This window comes from Cibotium barometz, chromosome 63 (assembly GCF_041138505.1).
Source record: "Cibotium barometz isolate CiBa-2024 chromosome 63, ASM4113850v1, whole genome shotgun sequence".
Classification (NCBI taxonomy): Eukaryota; Viridiplantae; Streptophyta; class Polypodiopsida; order Cyatheales; family Cibotiaceae; genus Cibotium; species Cibotium barometz.
In genome coordinates, this window is record NC_141108.1 from 25,837,413 (window position 1) to 25,853,408 (window position 15,996).

At 42.5% G+C, this 15,996-nt stretch overlaps 2 protein-coding genes across 12 annotated transcripts in view; both read left to right on the forward strand.

Moving 5' to 3' along the window:
* Window positions 1-15,996, forward strand: part of LOC147603881 (uncharacterized) — a 92,904-nt gene that overhangs the window by 64,527 nt on the left and 12,381 nt on the right. For all 11 annotated transcript variants that reach the window (XM_086796270.1, XM_086796275.1, XM_086796272.1 and 8 more), the window contains one exon: window positions 80-2,166. In XM_086796270.1, coding sequence (XP_086652396.1) covers window positions 80-2,166 — 2,087 coding nt within the window. The remainder of the gene's footprint in view (window positions 1-79; window positions 2,167-15,996) is intronic.
* Window positions 9,702-13,167, forward strand: LOC147603882 (uncharacterized). Its single transcript, XM_086795925.1, has 4 exons — window positions 9,702-11,869; window positions 11,984-12,329; window positions 12,436-12,597; window positions 12,721-13,167. Exons 1-4 carry the CDS (start codon window positions 10,356-10,358, stop codon window positions 13,165-13,167), a joined length of 2,469 nt encoding a protein of 822 aa, XP_086652051.1. The 5' UTR covers window positions 9,702-10,355.

Sequence of the window (15,996 nt, forward strand, 5' to 3'; positions counted from 1 at the left end):
AGAAGTATTGAAAAACTTGCTAGACTGTAGGTACGTTTTTATGATTTTTTATAACTTTGACACAATTTGGATGCTGCAGATCGAGTTGCAAAGGGCTGTGGAACAACAGAAAGCAGAGATTGAGTTAAAGAAGGTGGAATGTGAGACCCTATCAGCAGAGTTGGAAAGAAAACACAAAGCTTTCGAGGAGGAAAGGGAGAAGTTAGACCAGAGAAAGGCAGCACTTGAAGAATTAGAGAATGAATTCCAATGCAAGGAGGAGAAGCTGGTGAAAAGGGAACAGTTGTTGGAAAAGAAAGCTGAGAAGCAGAAAGAGAAAGAAAAGGAAATTGAATCAAAATCCAAAGGATTGAAAGAAAGAGAACGTGCTTTGAAGTTGGAGGAGAAGCAGCTGGAGGCAGAAAAGAAAGTGCTGGCAGAAGAGAGGGATGATGCAAAGTTGTTGACGCAGGAGATTGAAAATACTAGGACAGCTGTGGAGTTAGAGAAACAAGGGTTGATGCAAGAGCAAGAGAGGCTTAGAGTGACTGAGCAGGAGAGAGAGGACTTACTTAAACTGCAAACGTCCCTAAAAGAAGAGATCGATGATTGCAGGGCTCAAACAAAGTCAGTGGCAATGGAGGCCGAGAAACTAAAGAGAGAAAAAGAGAGATTCGAGAAAGAATGGGACATTCTCGATGAGAAGAGAGAGAGTGTTAAGAAAGAGTTGGAAAAAGCTGACCAGGAGGCACAGAGGGTGTCTAAGTGGTTGCGTGCTGAAGAGGCCAGGTTGAAGGAAGAGAAGAGGCTGTTGCGAGATCAGATTCATAGAGAATCGGAAGCATTGCGGCTTGAGAAGGAGGCTTTCACTAGAAGGGTGGAGCATGAAAGGGCTGAGTGGTTTGCTTCAGTAGAAAAGGAGAGAGAGGACCTTGTGAGAGATTTGGAGCTGAGAAGGAGAGATTTGGAGAGAAGCATAGAGAAGCAGAAAGAGGATATTGAAAAGCAACTGAGGGAGAGGGAAAGAAAGATGAAGAAAGAGTTAGAAAGGGGAAAGGAGAAGATAGCAGCTCAGAGCGATTTGGCTGAGAAGAAGCTAGAGGAGACACATCTGGAAAGGCTCAAGCTTGAGAAAGTGAGACAAGAGATCACAAAGCTTCATGAAGAGTCCAAGAGAGAGTGGCTGGAAATCAAGAAAGATATTGAAGAACTGCAAATACAGAGGGAGAAATTGAAGGAGCAGAGGGAATATTTGGTTAAAGAAAGGGAGGAGAGCCTTCAAGAGGCTGATAAGCTTAAGAAGTTGAGAGAAGAGTTGAAGGCTGGAGAGGTGAGCCTACAATCCGAACAACTGGTATCACCTTGGAAGCAGCTTGAAGTTCTGACACCAACCATTGGGCTGCAGGGTTCTCTTTTACTGCAGAATGAGGCTGGTGTTGCAAGTGTTCCACTTACACCCAAAGTGAATAACAAAGCTAGTCCTGAAAAACCAAAGGAAACCCCTGGTCGCCTCTCTTGGCTGCAAAGGTGTGTCTCAGGCCTCTTTGTGTCACCGGATAAGAGGCTGGAAAATTTTACCTTCAATGGAGCTGCTAAAGGACTGCAAGAGAGCAATGCTTCTCTCGGGCCTTCCTATGGTAATGATGCTGATCAACCTCCTGATACAGAATCTGATCGAGAAGAAGACCAAGTACGGACTGCTCCTGCATCAAGGTCAAGTGGAAGCTTTACTCATAGTACTGGTAAAGGTAAACAACAGCGGGGACACAGAGGGAAAGGACGGGGTGTGAAGAGAACACACTCCATACGTGCTGTTGTGGAGGATGCAAAGGCGATCTTGGAGCCTCACCTGAGAGGCAAAGAGTCTGCTAAAGAAGCCTCAACAAGTAGTGACAAGGAGGATGACGGGTTTGTGACCCGAGAGGTTAAGAATGTGGACTCTGCTGCTCCATCAGCTAGTGAGCAGGACAAAGAAACCAAGTCTAACAGGCAAGCCAGAAAACGAGGACACAGTCAGGCTAATGAAACGGTCAGTGACACAGAAACTGAAGACATGGAGGCTGAGTCTGAGATCTTGACAGGGGGAAAGAGGAAGCGCCGACAAAGGGAGATTGGTAGCATTCTCAGTAGTGATTTGGAAAAAGAGGCTTCAGGGATAAAGCGCTATAACTTCAGGCGCTCTACCATGTAAGGAAATCTGCTGAGATCTGTTATTTTTGTTTTCTTAAGGAGATCTGTTAGCATTTTCTGAATGATTAAGATGAAGCCGGTGAATCAGCTCTAAGTTTGGAAGGTGAAGTTGAGAAATATAGATCTTTCTGTCCACAGCACTAAGCTTAGAATATGCATGCATGTATGTAGACACATGTATTTTTGTATCTATGTGTATGTAAGTGTGTGTGTGTGTGTGTGTGTGTGTGTGTGTGTGTGTGTGTGTGTGTGTACTTCCCCAACTTCAAAAACCCCACCCAATTTTGAAGGACAGGAGCTGAAGTAGAAGCCTGTCCTGGTGAGGGAGAAGAAGCATCCCATTGACGAGATTGAAGGGGGCGTTGCTTCAATACAACCACCTTCTTAGGTTGTTGAAAACCATCCTGATCAATCCCCGCAGATTCCTTCATCTTCTCTTTTCCTTTATCTTTTCCTTTTCCAGCAAGTGACTGCACCTGATTGATTGGTTTGGCATTCTTTGCTCCATTTCTATTTGCTGTCTTAGCTTGCAAATTCTCATTCTTTTCCCGTGTCTGGGGCGGCAAGGCATTGGGAGGGGGTTGATGCAGAACCATTGGGCATTCAGAGGCTAGATGCCCAAACTTGTGGCAGGCAAAACAAGCTCCTGCAAACACACCCCACTTCAATTCAAAAGACTTTTTTTCCAATTGCACTCCCTCAACTTCCACTGCAATAGAAGGAGGGGTAGGTGTATCAGTGTCCCAGAGAATGCAGAACCTGTTACGGTTTCCCATGGGGCATGGAGGACAAATGACCTGTCCCAAAGAAGCAGCCAGGCCAGGCAACTCTTCATGCATATAGTCCGGGAAGTTAACAACCTCAACCCATACAGGACAATGATGTCGTATAAGACTTTGATAATCCTTGTTTGGGGACCAGGGCATAGCATGTACCATCTGCTTCCCGTAAAACAGGGGAGGGAACTCAAGAAGCCTCTGCTTGCACGAAGCATCTGATAAATGCACCTCATAAAAGCCTCTAGAAGCAAAATACACTCCCTCTACAAAGCATCCTCCAAGGATGGACTTAATCCACTGCGCGACATCACTGGCCGCTGGGATTCTTCCTGAAGAAGGGCATCCCCATATGTGATTCAGAAGAAGGAGAGAATGCTATGTCTTTCATGGGTCATGAAGGAATGCAGCCCATGCAGGCAGAGGCTTAGCCTCTCTGATGTCTTGTTTTTATATCTGATACTTTGCTATATACCTCTTTCATGCCTCAAACACCTGCGTAGGTCAAGCTGTCATGTAATATCTAGATATTATGCTTGAGTCCTTAAGAGTATGATCACACACACAAATACAAGAGTCCTTTGTAAGAGGCTATTCACACACAAATCTATTGTACTTTGATAAGGTTTATATTTTAACAATCTAGTCTTGAGAACAATGGTTATTGTAATTTCCCTGCCTAGGATTGAATGATTCCACTTAAACAATTAATATATTTAACATAAGATAAATAGATACTATACCAATCAAATAACCAAAGCTAAAAATTTGAAATGACACTTCACTAGGGCCGAATCCCACTTCCTCCTCTGCTCTTCGCCCAACACCTTCTCTCCCCTTGATAATGATGTATTAACAAGTAGTATTTAGGTGCGTGATAATGATGTATTAACAATGAGTATTTAGGTGTCTTCACACATAGAGAGGCTCTCTTTTTTCATTTCCAAGAGCATGTTAGAGAAGCTAGAAGAGTTCATAGTAAAAGCACTTCTCTTAAAAGTGTAAAACCTTTGTATGCAGCCATAGGAAATGTAGGTTTTGAATCTTTTCAATGTTTTCTTAAACTCTTACTGAGCATATAGAAGGCCACTTCAAAAATGCCAAAGAAATTTTTAAGGCTGCATGGCCTAGAGAACTTTTTTGGATGATCCCTAGAGGATATAACTTGGAAGGTAAATCCTCATCTCGTAAAAGTCAAAAAAATTTGTAAACTCCATGATGTGGAGAAATCATCTCAAATTGGAAATTTTACTTTTTTCTTCTCACTCTAGTAGAGGGGTTTGGATGCCTAAATCTGCTTATGGTTCTTCTCTTCCTGGTCTTGCTCTTCTTCATTCTCATTCCCCTTTTGATGGAAATGGAGAACATCATCTAACCTTAGAACCAGAGAATCGTCATGATATAGAAGTCGAAGACGTAGTAAACTATGAGGTAGAGTTTGTGAGTGCTTCAAATAGAAGAGTTTTTGCTTCTGGAGACTACAATTGAAGATTATTACACTTAGATAGGATCATGACTTCATGCCTTTTCTTTTAGAAAATTTTTGACATGTATAATGTAAGAAATCTCTTTAAAATTCTTTATACCCTAGAAAACTTTTCTTTTGAGGATTTGGGGATTAGTAGATCCCATAGTATTCAATTAAAGTTTTTATTAGGTAAATATCTTTTCTTGTGAAAAAGGATTTGCTGATTACTGTGTCCACTTCTCCCGATCTAGATAAGATAGGTTTAAGCTCTATTTTGTGTTTATCTAAAGTTATGGACTCTCTTCCTTCTTGTGTCAAGAAGGTGTGGATTCATCTTGTAGTGGCCTTCAAGTACATAAAAACCTTAGGACAGAAAGCTTCTAATTATTTAGATATTAGCAGGAACTTGAAGGAGTCTACTAAATCAACCATTCTTAATAGTCAATGTTGTTGTAACAAGGCCGTTTTCTTGTCTTTTGTGGATGAGTCTTTAGGGCATATAGTTACAACTGATTGTTCTATTGGTTCTTCTATGTCTCTTAAAGATTATAAAAGGCACTAAATTTAGAGTTCCTCTTCGGTTAACTCTTGTCTTTTGAAAGCTATTGACAAGGGCATCTCTAATTTTGTCAATAAGTTAGAAGAGTCTCTTGGAGTTCAAGGCATTCTTCTTCATTGGAAAGCTATGGTTCTAAAAAAGGTCTCTTTGAAAAATATGCAATCCCATCGAAGTACTATTTGCTCTAATGGCAATTCTTTATCTCAAAGTGTCTTAATTTTTTTCCGTAAGTTTCATCGAGATTTCATAATTTCCTATGTAGGCAAATGTTCTAATAATTTTGTGTTTACATGCAAAACGCTCTATTTAGGATGTCTCTTGAGAGAAGTTAACTCTTTTGTCCAAACATTATATAACCTTCGGCTATTCTTTATTTAAACAAACCATTGGTATTCCTATGGATACTAACTGCGCCGTTTTTCTTACTGACTTTTATCTTTTTATATATGAACTTGATTTTATAGAATGCCTAGTTTTCGTTGATACGTGTCCTATCTTCCTTCACAAACTTTGTCAAGTGAGACGTTTTGTTGATGACTTTTTGTTCCTGATATTTCCGATTTCCAAGACTTTATGTATTCAAACCCTATCTGTCTAGGTGGAGGGATTTATCCCAAAGAGTTTTGTGAACTTAATGGCACTGCAAATAATGACCATTGTTCTTTTTTTGGATCTCAAGATTTCTCAATCTTGTGTTGGTTTAGATGTAGATATATATGATAATCGTTTACAACCTGAGTATCGAACTTAAATATCATAAGAATGCCTCACTTCACTTTTAACATTTCTAAAATAACTAAATATGCTGTTGTCTCTTCTCAGTTATTCAGATTCTCTTTTATTTGTTGAAACAAGTTTGCTTTTATTGCTCAAGCTTGTCAACACAATGAATGATTTGCTTGTGGAAAAGGATTATTGCTTTAAGAAAGTTTTAAGAAAAGTTTGTTGTTTTTTGAATCAAAGGAGATATATCTTTGATGTTTCTGCTTTTGGAATGTTTAAGATTATAATTGATAAGTTTCACAAAAATGGGGAGCTTAAAAGCCCATTTATTGTTTAGATCATTTTAGCTTTTAGTTGTTATTTATCATTGCTTCTAATCTTGCTAGAAGAGGGAAGTGATTGTTTTGCTAGTCTAGTTGTAAGTGCCAGCCTTCGTCATGGCTGAGTCTGCCCTTCACCTATGGAGAAGTGATAGAAACTCAACTCGTTGGTCTCTGTATAAAAATTGTGTCCTCTTGGTTAGGACAAAATTTTTATATGTAAACCTACACCTACTCTTGCGCACTGATGACATGAGTAGGGATGTCATAGCGCCTAGTCCATGCTATGCATGACGGAGTTGATGATCTTATACTTCATGATTGGACAATCTTTGAGGTAAAGTTAGCACTTTTTGTATTCTTGTCTTTGCTTGTTTTGTTTTAGTGAATTAGTCATTTAAAGTTTGTTTTGTCGTTGCTAATTAGTCATTCAAAATTTGTTTAGCTTGTTTGTTAGAAATTCTTTTGTTGTGGTTCAATAAAGAAGTTGTGTGTGTGATTTAGTTATGTATCTGTCTAGTTTTGCAAGTTATTATTATTATTATTATTTCTTCTCGAAGGAAGGAATTTGGATATTGCATTTGCCCAAGTACAAACAGCCATTGAGCGTTCTCAAGAGAGGCATAAGAAGGCTACCGACAAAGATCGGAGGCAAATGGATGTCAAAGAGAATGAATGGGTGTTACTGAAATTTGAAAGGCTAGACTCTGAAAGAGGACCATAGATGATCTTAGTTGGGGCTTTTGCCATAGATGCATGCATAATGTTGTTGTATGCAAAGTCCAAACTCTACCAAGAGTAAATACTTCTGCCACCAAGTTTTTTGATATGCCACATAACATTTCAACAAATCCAATATTGCCGAATTTACAGCTTCACTTTGGTCATTTGTTTGAGGAGGATAAGCTGAAGAAAAATTTAGCTTTGTGTCCAGCTTGTCAAAGAGAGCCCTCCAATAGAGGCTGGTAGTCGTGGGATCTTTATCTCCCACAATGGACTCTTTTATCCCATGATATGCTTAAACACTTGTCATAAAAAGATTCTAACCATATGCTCAGCTTTTATGGTCTTATTGATCGGCAAGAAGTGAGCTTGCTTACTTAACTTGCCCACAATTGCAGAGATTGCATTATTTCCATATTGTGTGAGGGGCAATTCCATAGTGAAGTCCATTGCAATACAATATACTTTCCCATGTCTAGTTGGGAGTAGGCAAAGGTTGAAGCCAACCTGGAGTCTTTTGCCTATCAAATTTGACCCTTTGAGAAGTGACACATGCACATATATAAGCATTAACGTCTCTGCTCATGACCTACTAGTAAAAATACCTCTCCCCCAATTGACGAGCAAGGGGTGAAAAGATGCAGGGGAGAAGAGAGCTTGAGCTCTTGCAAGCGCACACACACACACTCACAAAACCCTAAAAGAGCACACACAAGGTGAGAGGCTGAAAATCTTCTCCTTCTTCACGCAACACTCAACACACCATATACAAAGATAAGAGTACACACCATATGAAAAGGTACTCAACCAAATACATACTAGGGTTCTCTATAGTGTGAACCCAACTAAATGAGCTGGTGCTATAACTATGCTAGTCTCTAGAATGGCTGTCACACAGCCTGTCATCCCACTGGCCGCATATCACCCATGATCTCACTAATCATGTCAGTGGTGTAAGTGTGGGGCCTATCCCCCAGGTGGGTCATCAATGTCCACCGCCTCACTAGATGAGCTCGATATCTCAACACTCTTCCTTGAGCTTAACTCCATCTCATGTACACCAAGCGAAGTCCTGAATTTGCGGAGCTTCTCTGAACCCAATGCTTTGGTGAAGATGTCAGTGACCTGATCCTGTGTGTTGACATAAACAAGGTCAACGTCTCGTGCCAAAACTTTTTCTTTGACAAAATGGTAGTGGAACTCTATATGCTTCCTGCGAGCATGAAAAATTGGGTTCCTGGCCAAGTGTATACCGCTAATGTTGTCACAGAAAATGACAACTTGTCTATTCACTGATAGACCCAAATCTGCAAGTAGCTTTCTCAACCAAGCTACCTCACATGCTGCCATAGCAGCACCTCTGTACTCGGCCTCTGTACTGGATAGAGCAACTGTAGGCTGCTTCTTGCTGCTCCAAGTCACAGCAGCACTCTCCAAAGAAAACATGAAGCCACTAGTAGATCTCCTATCTGAGATACTATCAGCCCAATCAGCATCTGTGCACCCATGTACACATATCTTTGACCCAGTTTCATAAAATAGTCCACAATGCAAAGTAGACCTCACATACCTCAGTATGCGTGTCAATGCATCCAAATGCCGCTTCCGAGGAACCTGCATAAACTAACTCACCAACCCAACAACATAGCTCAAATCTGGCCTGGTGATCGTCATGTAGATCAAGCTTTCCTACTATGCGCCTATACATAGTAGGATCCTCCAAAATCTCTCCTGAATCTGCACTCAACTTGCCATTCTGATCCAATGGCACTGAGATAGGCTTACAGCCTGTCATACCATACTTTGACAACATGTCCAAGTCATACTGTCTCTGTAGTAATCCAATACCATGTGGTGACCTAATCACCTCGATGCCCAAGAAATATCTAAGCTCTTCCAGATCCTTCATCTCAAACTTCTGTCTAAGCAAGATTTTTACATCAAAGATCTCTGCATCATGGTCTCCTGTAATGATCAGGTTATCTACATAGATGACAATAAGCATAACCCCTCTATCACTGTGTCTCACATACAACGAGAAATCTGCATTGGCTACATGAAAGCCAATAGTGACAAGATATTTAGAAATCTTGTCAGACCATGCTCTTAAGCCATACAAGGCTTTCTTCAACTTGCAAACATGCTCGGGGTGACTCACATCCTCATAACCAGGTGGCTGCAACATATACACCTCTTCTTGTAAATCCCCATGCAAGAATGCATTCTTTACATCCATCTGATGTAAAGACCATTGCTTTGATGCAGCCACTGCCGTCACAACTCTCACTGTTGCCATCTTGGCAATTTGGTTGAAAGTTTTCTCATAACCAATGCCATATGTTTGCACATATCCTTTGGCTACCAATCTAGCCTTGTACCTGGTTATGCTTCCATCACTGTTATGTTTTACTTTGTACGCCCACTTGCATCCAATGGCTTTCTTGCCTTTAGGCAATTGCACTAAATTCCAAGTCTTATTTTCATATAGTGCATCCATCTCCTCATTCATAGCTTTCTTCCAACACACATTTCCAACAGCCTCATCAATGCATATGGGCTCTACAACTTGGACAACTTTTGCCATGTATGCATAGTGATGTGCCACATAACCATCATAGGTAAACCTATGCACAGGATTCTTCACTCTCTCAGATCTTCGCAGCTTTGCATTCATGGCTTCCATAGCCTTCTTTACACCAGCTGTTCTCATAGCTGGTATCCCAAGATCCTCATCAAGGCTCATCTCTGAGCCACTAGACTCTCCATCAACATGAGAAAATCCTGCAAAAATGCCAGGCATACTAAGGGGCTCAACCACATTCTCTTTGCCTTTATGTGATGTACTAATCACATTTGCAGGACTGGTATTATGACGTAGCCTGCCACAAGGTTGGATCAAAACGTACGTACGGATGCATTCCGTACCGTACATCCGTACAGTACGGAGATCCGTACGTGTGGATTTTTTTTTTGGGTGGGGTTTTCGTTGATCGCCTGCGATAGGCTTTTTTTTTGGGGTTTCGCAATCTTTTGGGTTTCGCCGATCCGTACTGCCGCCAGCCGACGACAGCACCTGGACTCGTCGCTTCGTACAGTCGCCAGCGCTCGAGCCTCGCACACCTTCCGGTACAGTCTCTCTCTCTCTCTCTCTCTCTCTCTCTCTCTCTCTCTCTCCCCGTCCGAGTCTCCAGGCCTTCCGTTTGCTTCACCTTCCGGTACAGTCTCTCTCTCTCTCTCCCGAGGCCTTCCCATTTGCTTCTGTGTTCTTCTGCTCTCGCCCCCCTTTGTTGCCACCGCCCTCCCGAGTCCCTTTGCTCAGCCATGTTCTGTGGTGCTGTATCCACCGTGTTCTTCTGCGAATCTGCTGTGGGCGCCCTTTTCCCACCCACCCTTGCTCAGGCCCCCAAGGCAGCAACATAACTCTCTCTCTCTCTCTCTCTCTCTCTCTCTCTCTCTCTCTCTCTCTCAGAACCTTAGGCCACCATCTGTGGACCATGCACTTAGCTCTCAATCTCTCTCTCCCTCTCCCTCTCCCTCTCACTCTCACTCTCACTCTTACCTGAGCTGCCCACTAAATATTATGCATTGCACGATTGCTGAATCCTGATTGAAATTGTATGGCATTGTGCATTGAATTTGTCAGAGCAATCATGCCGAAGCGAGAGAACCCATACTGGAAGGAGCACACAAACGTCATTCGCATTGTGACTACTCCAGGGCAGGCAGGTAGTGGCACTCGACAATGGCAGTGCAAGTACTGCAATTTCACCCTCACGAGTACAATTACTCGTGTCATCAAGCACCTCACAGGCATTGGCACCACCAACAATTGTGCAGGGTGCAAGAGAGTGCCACAAGCATTGAGAGATCAGTTGATTGCTGAAAATTTCCCTGCAATGGGGGCAGCTGGAAGAGGAAGAGGCACACAAGAGACACAGGATGCACTTCATGATGCTCTTCTTGGGGACTTGGCTGGTCCATCCACGCAGGTTGATGAATCTCAGCCTGCCTCTTCTGAGCAGGCATCGTGTGCGAGAAAGAGGCCTTCTGTCATGCAAGATGAGAATGAGGGTGATACATATACGGAAAGGCAAACCACCTTGCCTTCTCGTGTGCATGCACAGTCTTGGGTCAAAGAAAGGCAAAAGGTGGCTGAGATGGAGATTGCTCGCACTCTCATAGAGTGCAATATCTCCTTCAATGTTTTGAGGACTGACCAATGGAAGAGGATGGTCAGAGCTATAGCCCAGGTTGGACACACGGAGTCATGGTCAGGGCTTGAGTACAAAAAGATGCGCACCACGATGCTTGATGAGCAAAAGGCCTTGATAGACAAGGCATTGGTGCCAGTGAAAGCAGGTTGGCAACAATTTGGTTGCACTATCATTTCAGATGGCTGGAGTGACACACGGCGACGACACATCATCAATATTCTTGTCTCTTCATGTCTTGGTACGTATTTCTTACGCGCTGTGGATGCTGGGAAGGCAGGCGAACGCATCACTGCTGAGAGTATCTATCAGCACATTCGCCAGGCAATTGTTGAAGTTGGTCCAGAGAATGTGGTGCAGGTTGTAACAGACAATGCTGCTAATTGCAAGGCAATGGGAGACATGGTGGAGGCGGAGTTTCCTCGCATTGTGTGGACTCCCTGTGCAGCCCATTGCCTTGATTTGCTTATGGAGGACATAGGCAAGCTGAGTTGGGTGCAACCCACAGTTTCTGATGCCACGAAGATCACTACATTCTTCAGAAAGAAGCAGCAGGCATTGGCTATCTTTAGGAGCCACAGCAACATAGATATGGTGCGGCCATCCAAGACAAGATTTGCCTATATGTATTTGGTGCTACACAGGCTTTTCAAATTGAGAGATCCACTATTACAGACAGTTGTGGATCCAAAGTGGAGAGATATGTATCATTCACAGACAGAGCCCACCAAATACATACAGAGACGGATACTGGATGAGACCCTCTGGACGGATGTGCAAACTCTCTTGGTGGCTTTGCAGCCAGTATTTGTACTTCTGCGAGTCACAGACATGGAGGGCTCCACTTTGGGCTTAGTGTACCACCTCTTCATGCAGATGAAGAGTCATATTGCAGCCTGTACGTCCCTGACACAGAATTGGTGAGTAAAATCTTGATTCTTGATGACCGATTACAGAATCTTGATTCTTGATTCTTGAGTCTTGAGTCTTGACTTACTAATTGCTCTACTTCTCTGTTTATTTTACTCTTGCAGCCGAGATGATATATTGGCTATTGTGGATTATCGATGGGGGTATATGAGTCGCTCCATACATGGGATGGCTGCATTCCTTCATCCTTTCTACAAGACGCCACTTCTCTTTCATGATAGGGAGCTGCTCACCTTACGAGATAGATACATTAATAGTATGTATGATGTGGAGCAGCAATTGGAGATTGATGCGGAGCTCTGCAGTTGGGTCAACAACTTGGGACCCTCATTTGCCAGAGTTGTTGCTCTTAGACCAGAGGCCACCAAGCTTCCTCTTACTTGGTGGCAAAACTATGGAAGACAGGGTCTTCCACAGCTTACAGATATAGCTCTGCGAGTGCTATCTCAGGTATGTATATCATGTATGTACTATGGACTATGAACTAGTCTTGTGAAGCTTATTGGGAATTGCTGAGCTCACATGAATGAAGCACTTTTTTTGAATTGGAGTGCAGGATTGTTCAGCAGGTGCTTGTGAGCGCAACTGGAGCGCTTACTCGCTCATACATACAAAGATACGCAATCGTTTGAGCACCTCTCAACTAGAGAGACTGGTCTATTGTAGGGCCAACATGAAGCTCGTACGAGCTTATCATGCTTTGGGCACCCCAAAACAGGTGAGTTTATCCTATTCATTCGCTTGTGGGGATTGGCCTCCCATTTACATAGCTTTTATACTATAGTATACAAAAAGTTGAGTCGTTGACACTCCGCATTCTCTTTGGTTTTACGTTGAATAGGTGGATCCAACACGTGTCAAGCTGGTCCCAGATCCTACCACCATTGATGAGGCAGAGCAACGGTTGAGAGATGAGCAGGCCGAGATTCTTTGCCTCCTGCATAGAGAGCTGGAGAGTGTAGACAAGCGGGTGACGAGATCGAGAGCCCGAGCTTATAAAATTCAGCTACATGAGGGACCTGCAGATGCAGAGAGTTCTGGCTGGAGAGGCGCCCGGAGAGGGAAGCTGCCTATTCAGACTCCTCGAGCACGTGCGAATGAGGCCGTTCGCCTCATTCACACTACCCAGCAGGATGATGCAGAGACAGGGACAGGGACATCTGAGGCAGCCCACCCATCTGTGCCCATGATGACAGGGCCTGAGTATGATGACGAGGGCAATGTCATCACGGAGGGTTATATGCTTGATTCTCCAGGGTCATCATCCTCATCGGATGATGAGTTTTGATTTGGATTACCATAGTTTTGATTTCGTGTTGTATGGACATGGTACATTTTGTCATTATTCATAGACTCATTTTCAAATTTCATCATTTCTTGATGTGAATTGTGAGTTGTCACGACTCACTTGTGACAATGTGACTTGTCTTAAGTAATAAGTATTAAGTATTAAGTACGATTAACTTATTAAGTATGATTGACGACTTCGTGATTCTAATTTCTCACTTTTGAATTAGTAGGTTTTTGACCTTGTTGTGTCTCTATTTCAAAAGTTTTATATGTCAATGTGGACATGGACTGAAATTTAATGTAAGTGGCTGAAATTCTTGACATTTTATGTATTTTTACCAATAGTACGTATTTTTACGTACCTTAAAATTTTTTTCCGTACCAAACAACGTACAGTACGTACGGATCCGTACAGTACATAACGTTTGGAACCACCTTGGCCTGCCACTCCATGGTCTATCAACTGAATCACTAGATGAGGACCTCTCATGGTCCACTCAAAGACTGTGATTGCTGACTTGCATTCTGTGCAACCACATTTCCACTCACATCAGTCCCAACAGCTTCTTTTTGAGAAGCATACCAGCTGCTCATCTCATCAAAAACAACATCCTTGCTTACCCTCAACTCACTTGTAGCAGGGTTATAACACCTGTATCCCTTTTGCTCAAGGGAATATCCTATAAACACACATTTTTCAGCTTTTGGATCCAGCTTAGTTCTCAGCTCATTTGGCACATGCACATATGCAATGCATCCAAAGACTTTCAGATGAGACAAATTAGGTTTTCTGCCAGTAAACCTCTCCTCTGGAGTTACATCATGTATGGCTGCAATTGGAGTTCTGTTGATGATGTAAACTGTTGTAGAAACAGCCTCAGCCCAATAGCTATGCGGCATATTCTTCTCTCCCATCAATGCTCGCGCAATCTCAGCAATGTGCCTATTTTTGCGCTCAGCAACTCCGTTTTGCTGCGGAGTGTATCTTTATGTAAACTGTCTCCAAATACCATTCTTTTTCAAAAATTCAGAGAACTCATTGGAGAAGTATTCTCCCCCTCCATGTGACCTTAGGTACTGTACATATTTTCCTGTTTGCTTTTCAACCATAACTCCGAAATTCTGAAAATGAGTGAACACCTCACCCTTCTCCTTCATGAAGTATACCCACACTTTCCTTGTGTGGTCATCAATAAATGTCACATAATACCTGCAGCCTCCCATAGACTTGGTCTTCGTAGGACCCCATACATTTGAATGCACAACTTCTAGTGCATTTCTGCTCACATTTCTGTCACGTGGAAATACATGCTTTGTTTGCTTTCCAAATTGGCATGCTTTACATATTTTCTGCATACCTTCAACTTTAAACTTTGGTAGCCCTGTCACAATTCCTTTAGTCTGCATAGACTTCATTCTCTGCACATTCACATGTCCAATTCTTTTATGCCAAATGTTTGTGTCTGCAACAATTCCTGAACCATTTGCAAACATCGCAGCACTCACTTCAAACATGTTTACATTCAATGTAAACATTCTGCCCACTTTGTTGCCTTTTGTAACCAACCTGCACTTGTCTTTAAAGTCTTCAACATAACAAGCATCAGGGTTAAACCAACCTGCACTTGTCTTTAAAGTCTTCAACATAACAACCATCAGGGTTAAACCGAACCTGCAAACCTTGCTCAATCATCTGGCCAACTGAAACCAGATTCTTTGTTATATTCGGAATATGAAGTACATCTGCAAGGTACTTCACTTTGCCATCCTGCGCATAGAGAATGGCATATCTCCAACACGGGCAATTGGATGAGCAGTGTCATCCCCTGTTTCCACAAAACCTGGTCTTTCAAGGTTTTTCATCTCCTTGAACCACTCCCCATGACTTGTCATGTGGTTCGAAGCACCTGAATCAACGTACCATACATCATCTTTATGTGCTGCTTCAACATTTTCAGACATGGCATTAACGACATGCTGCATAACAAACAACCTTTCATTATCCTCATTGTTTCTGCATGAGGATGCATAGTTGTTTTGCTGCAATTTTCCATTTTGCATATCAGCCTGCTTCTTTAAACAATCTGTCTCCACATGTCCAGGCTTACCATAATAAAAGCATCCACGTGTATCATTATACTGCCTTTGCCAATTTCCACGATCTCTTTGACTCTCCCTGCTCTGAATTGGCCTCTTTCACCTGCGTGTTGTTGTTGTTGTGAATTCTGGGACTGTTGTTGTTGTTGCTGCTGGCCATAATTTTGATTACCTGTTCTGCCACCTTCTTGACCGCGTCCACGGCCTTCTCTACCTCGTTCTCTTCCTGAACTTGTGTAGAAGGCCTGTTGCTCTGAACTGTTTTTGTTTTGTGAAGACTGTTGGTCTTCACCCAAGCTCTTCTCTTCTACAATCAACATAGACACCAAATCTGTGAAATTGGGAATGTTTTTCCGAGTCTAAATAGACGTCTTGAATGCCTTGTATTGTGGCCCGAGACCACGTAGATAGACTTCCACCTTATCATCATCATCTACTGAAACGCCAATAGATGCAAGGGATTCCACAATACCCTTTATCTTCAATGCATAGTCATTCACAGACATACTCTTTTTCTCCACAGTATGAAGTTCATTCTTCAAATGTATCTTTCGTGCCTTAGTATTCGCTTCATAGAGTTTTATCAAGGTGTCCCACGCCTCCTTGGGAGACTTGGCATCCTGTATGTGCCCAATCATGGTGTCCTCTATACTGATAGAGAGTCAATACGTAACTTTGGCTCCTTGGTTCCAATCCTTGAACTCTTTCACATCTGCAGCAGTCGGATTGA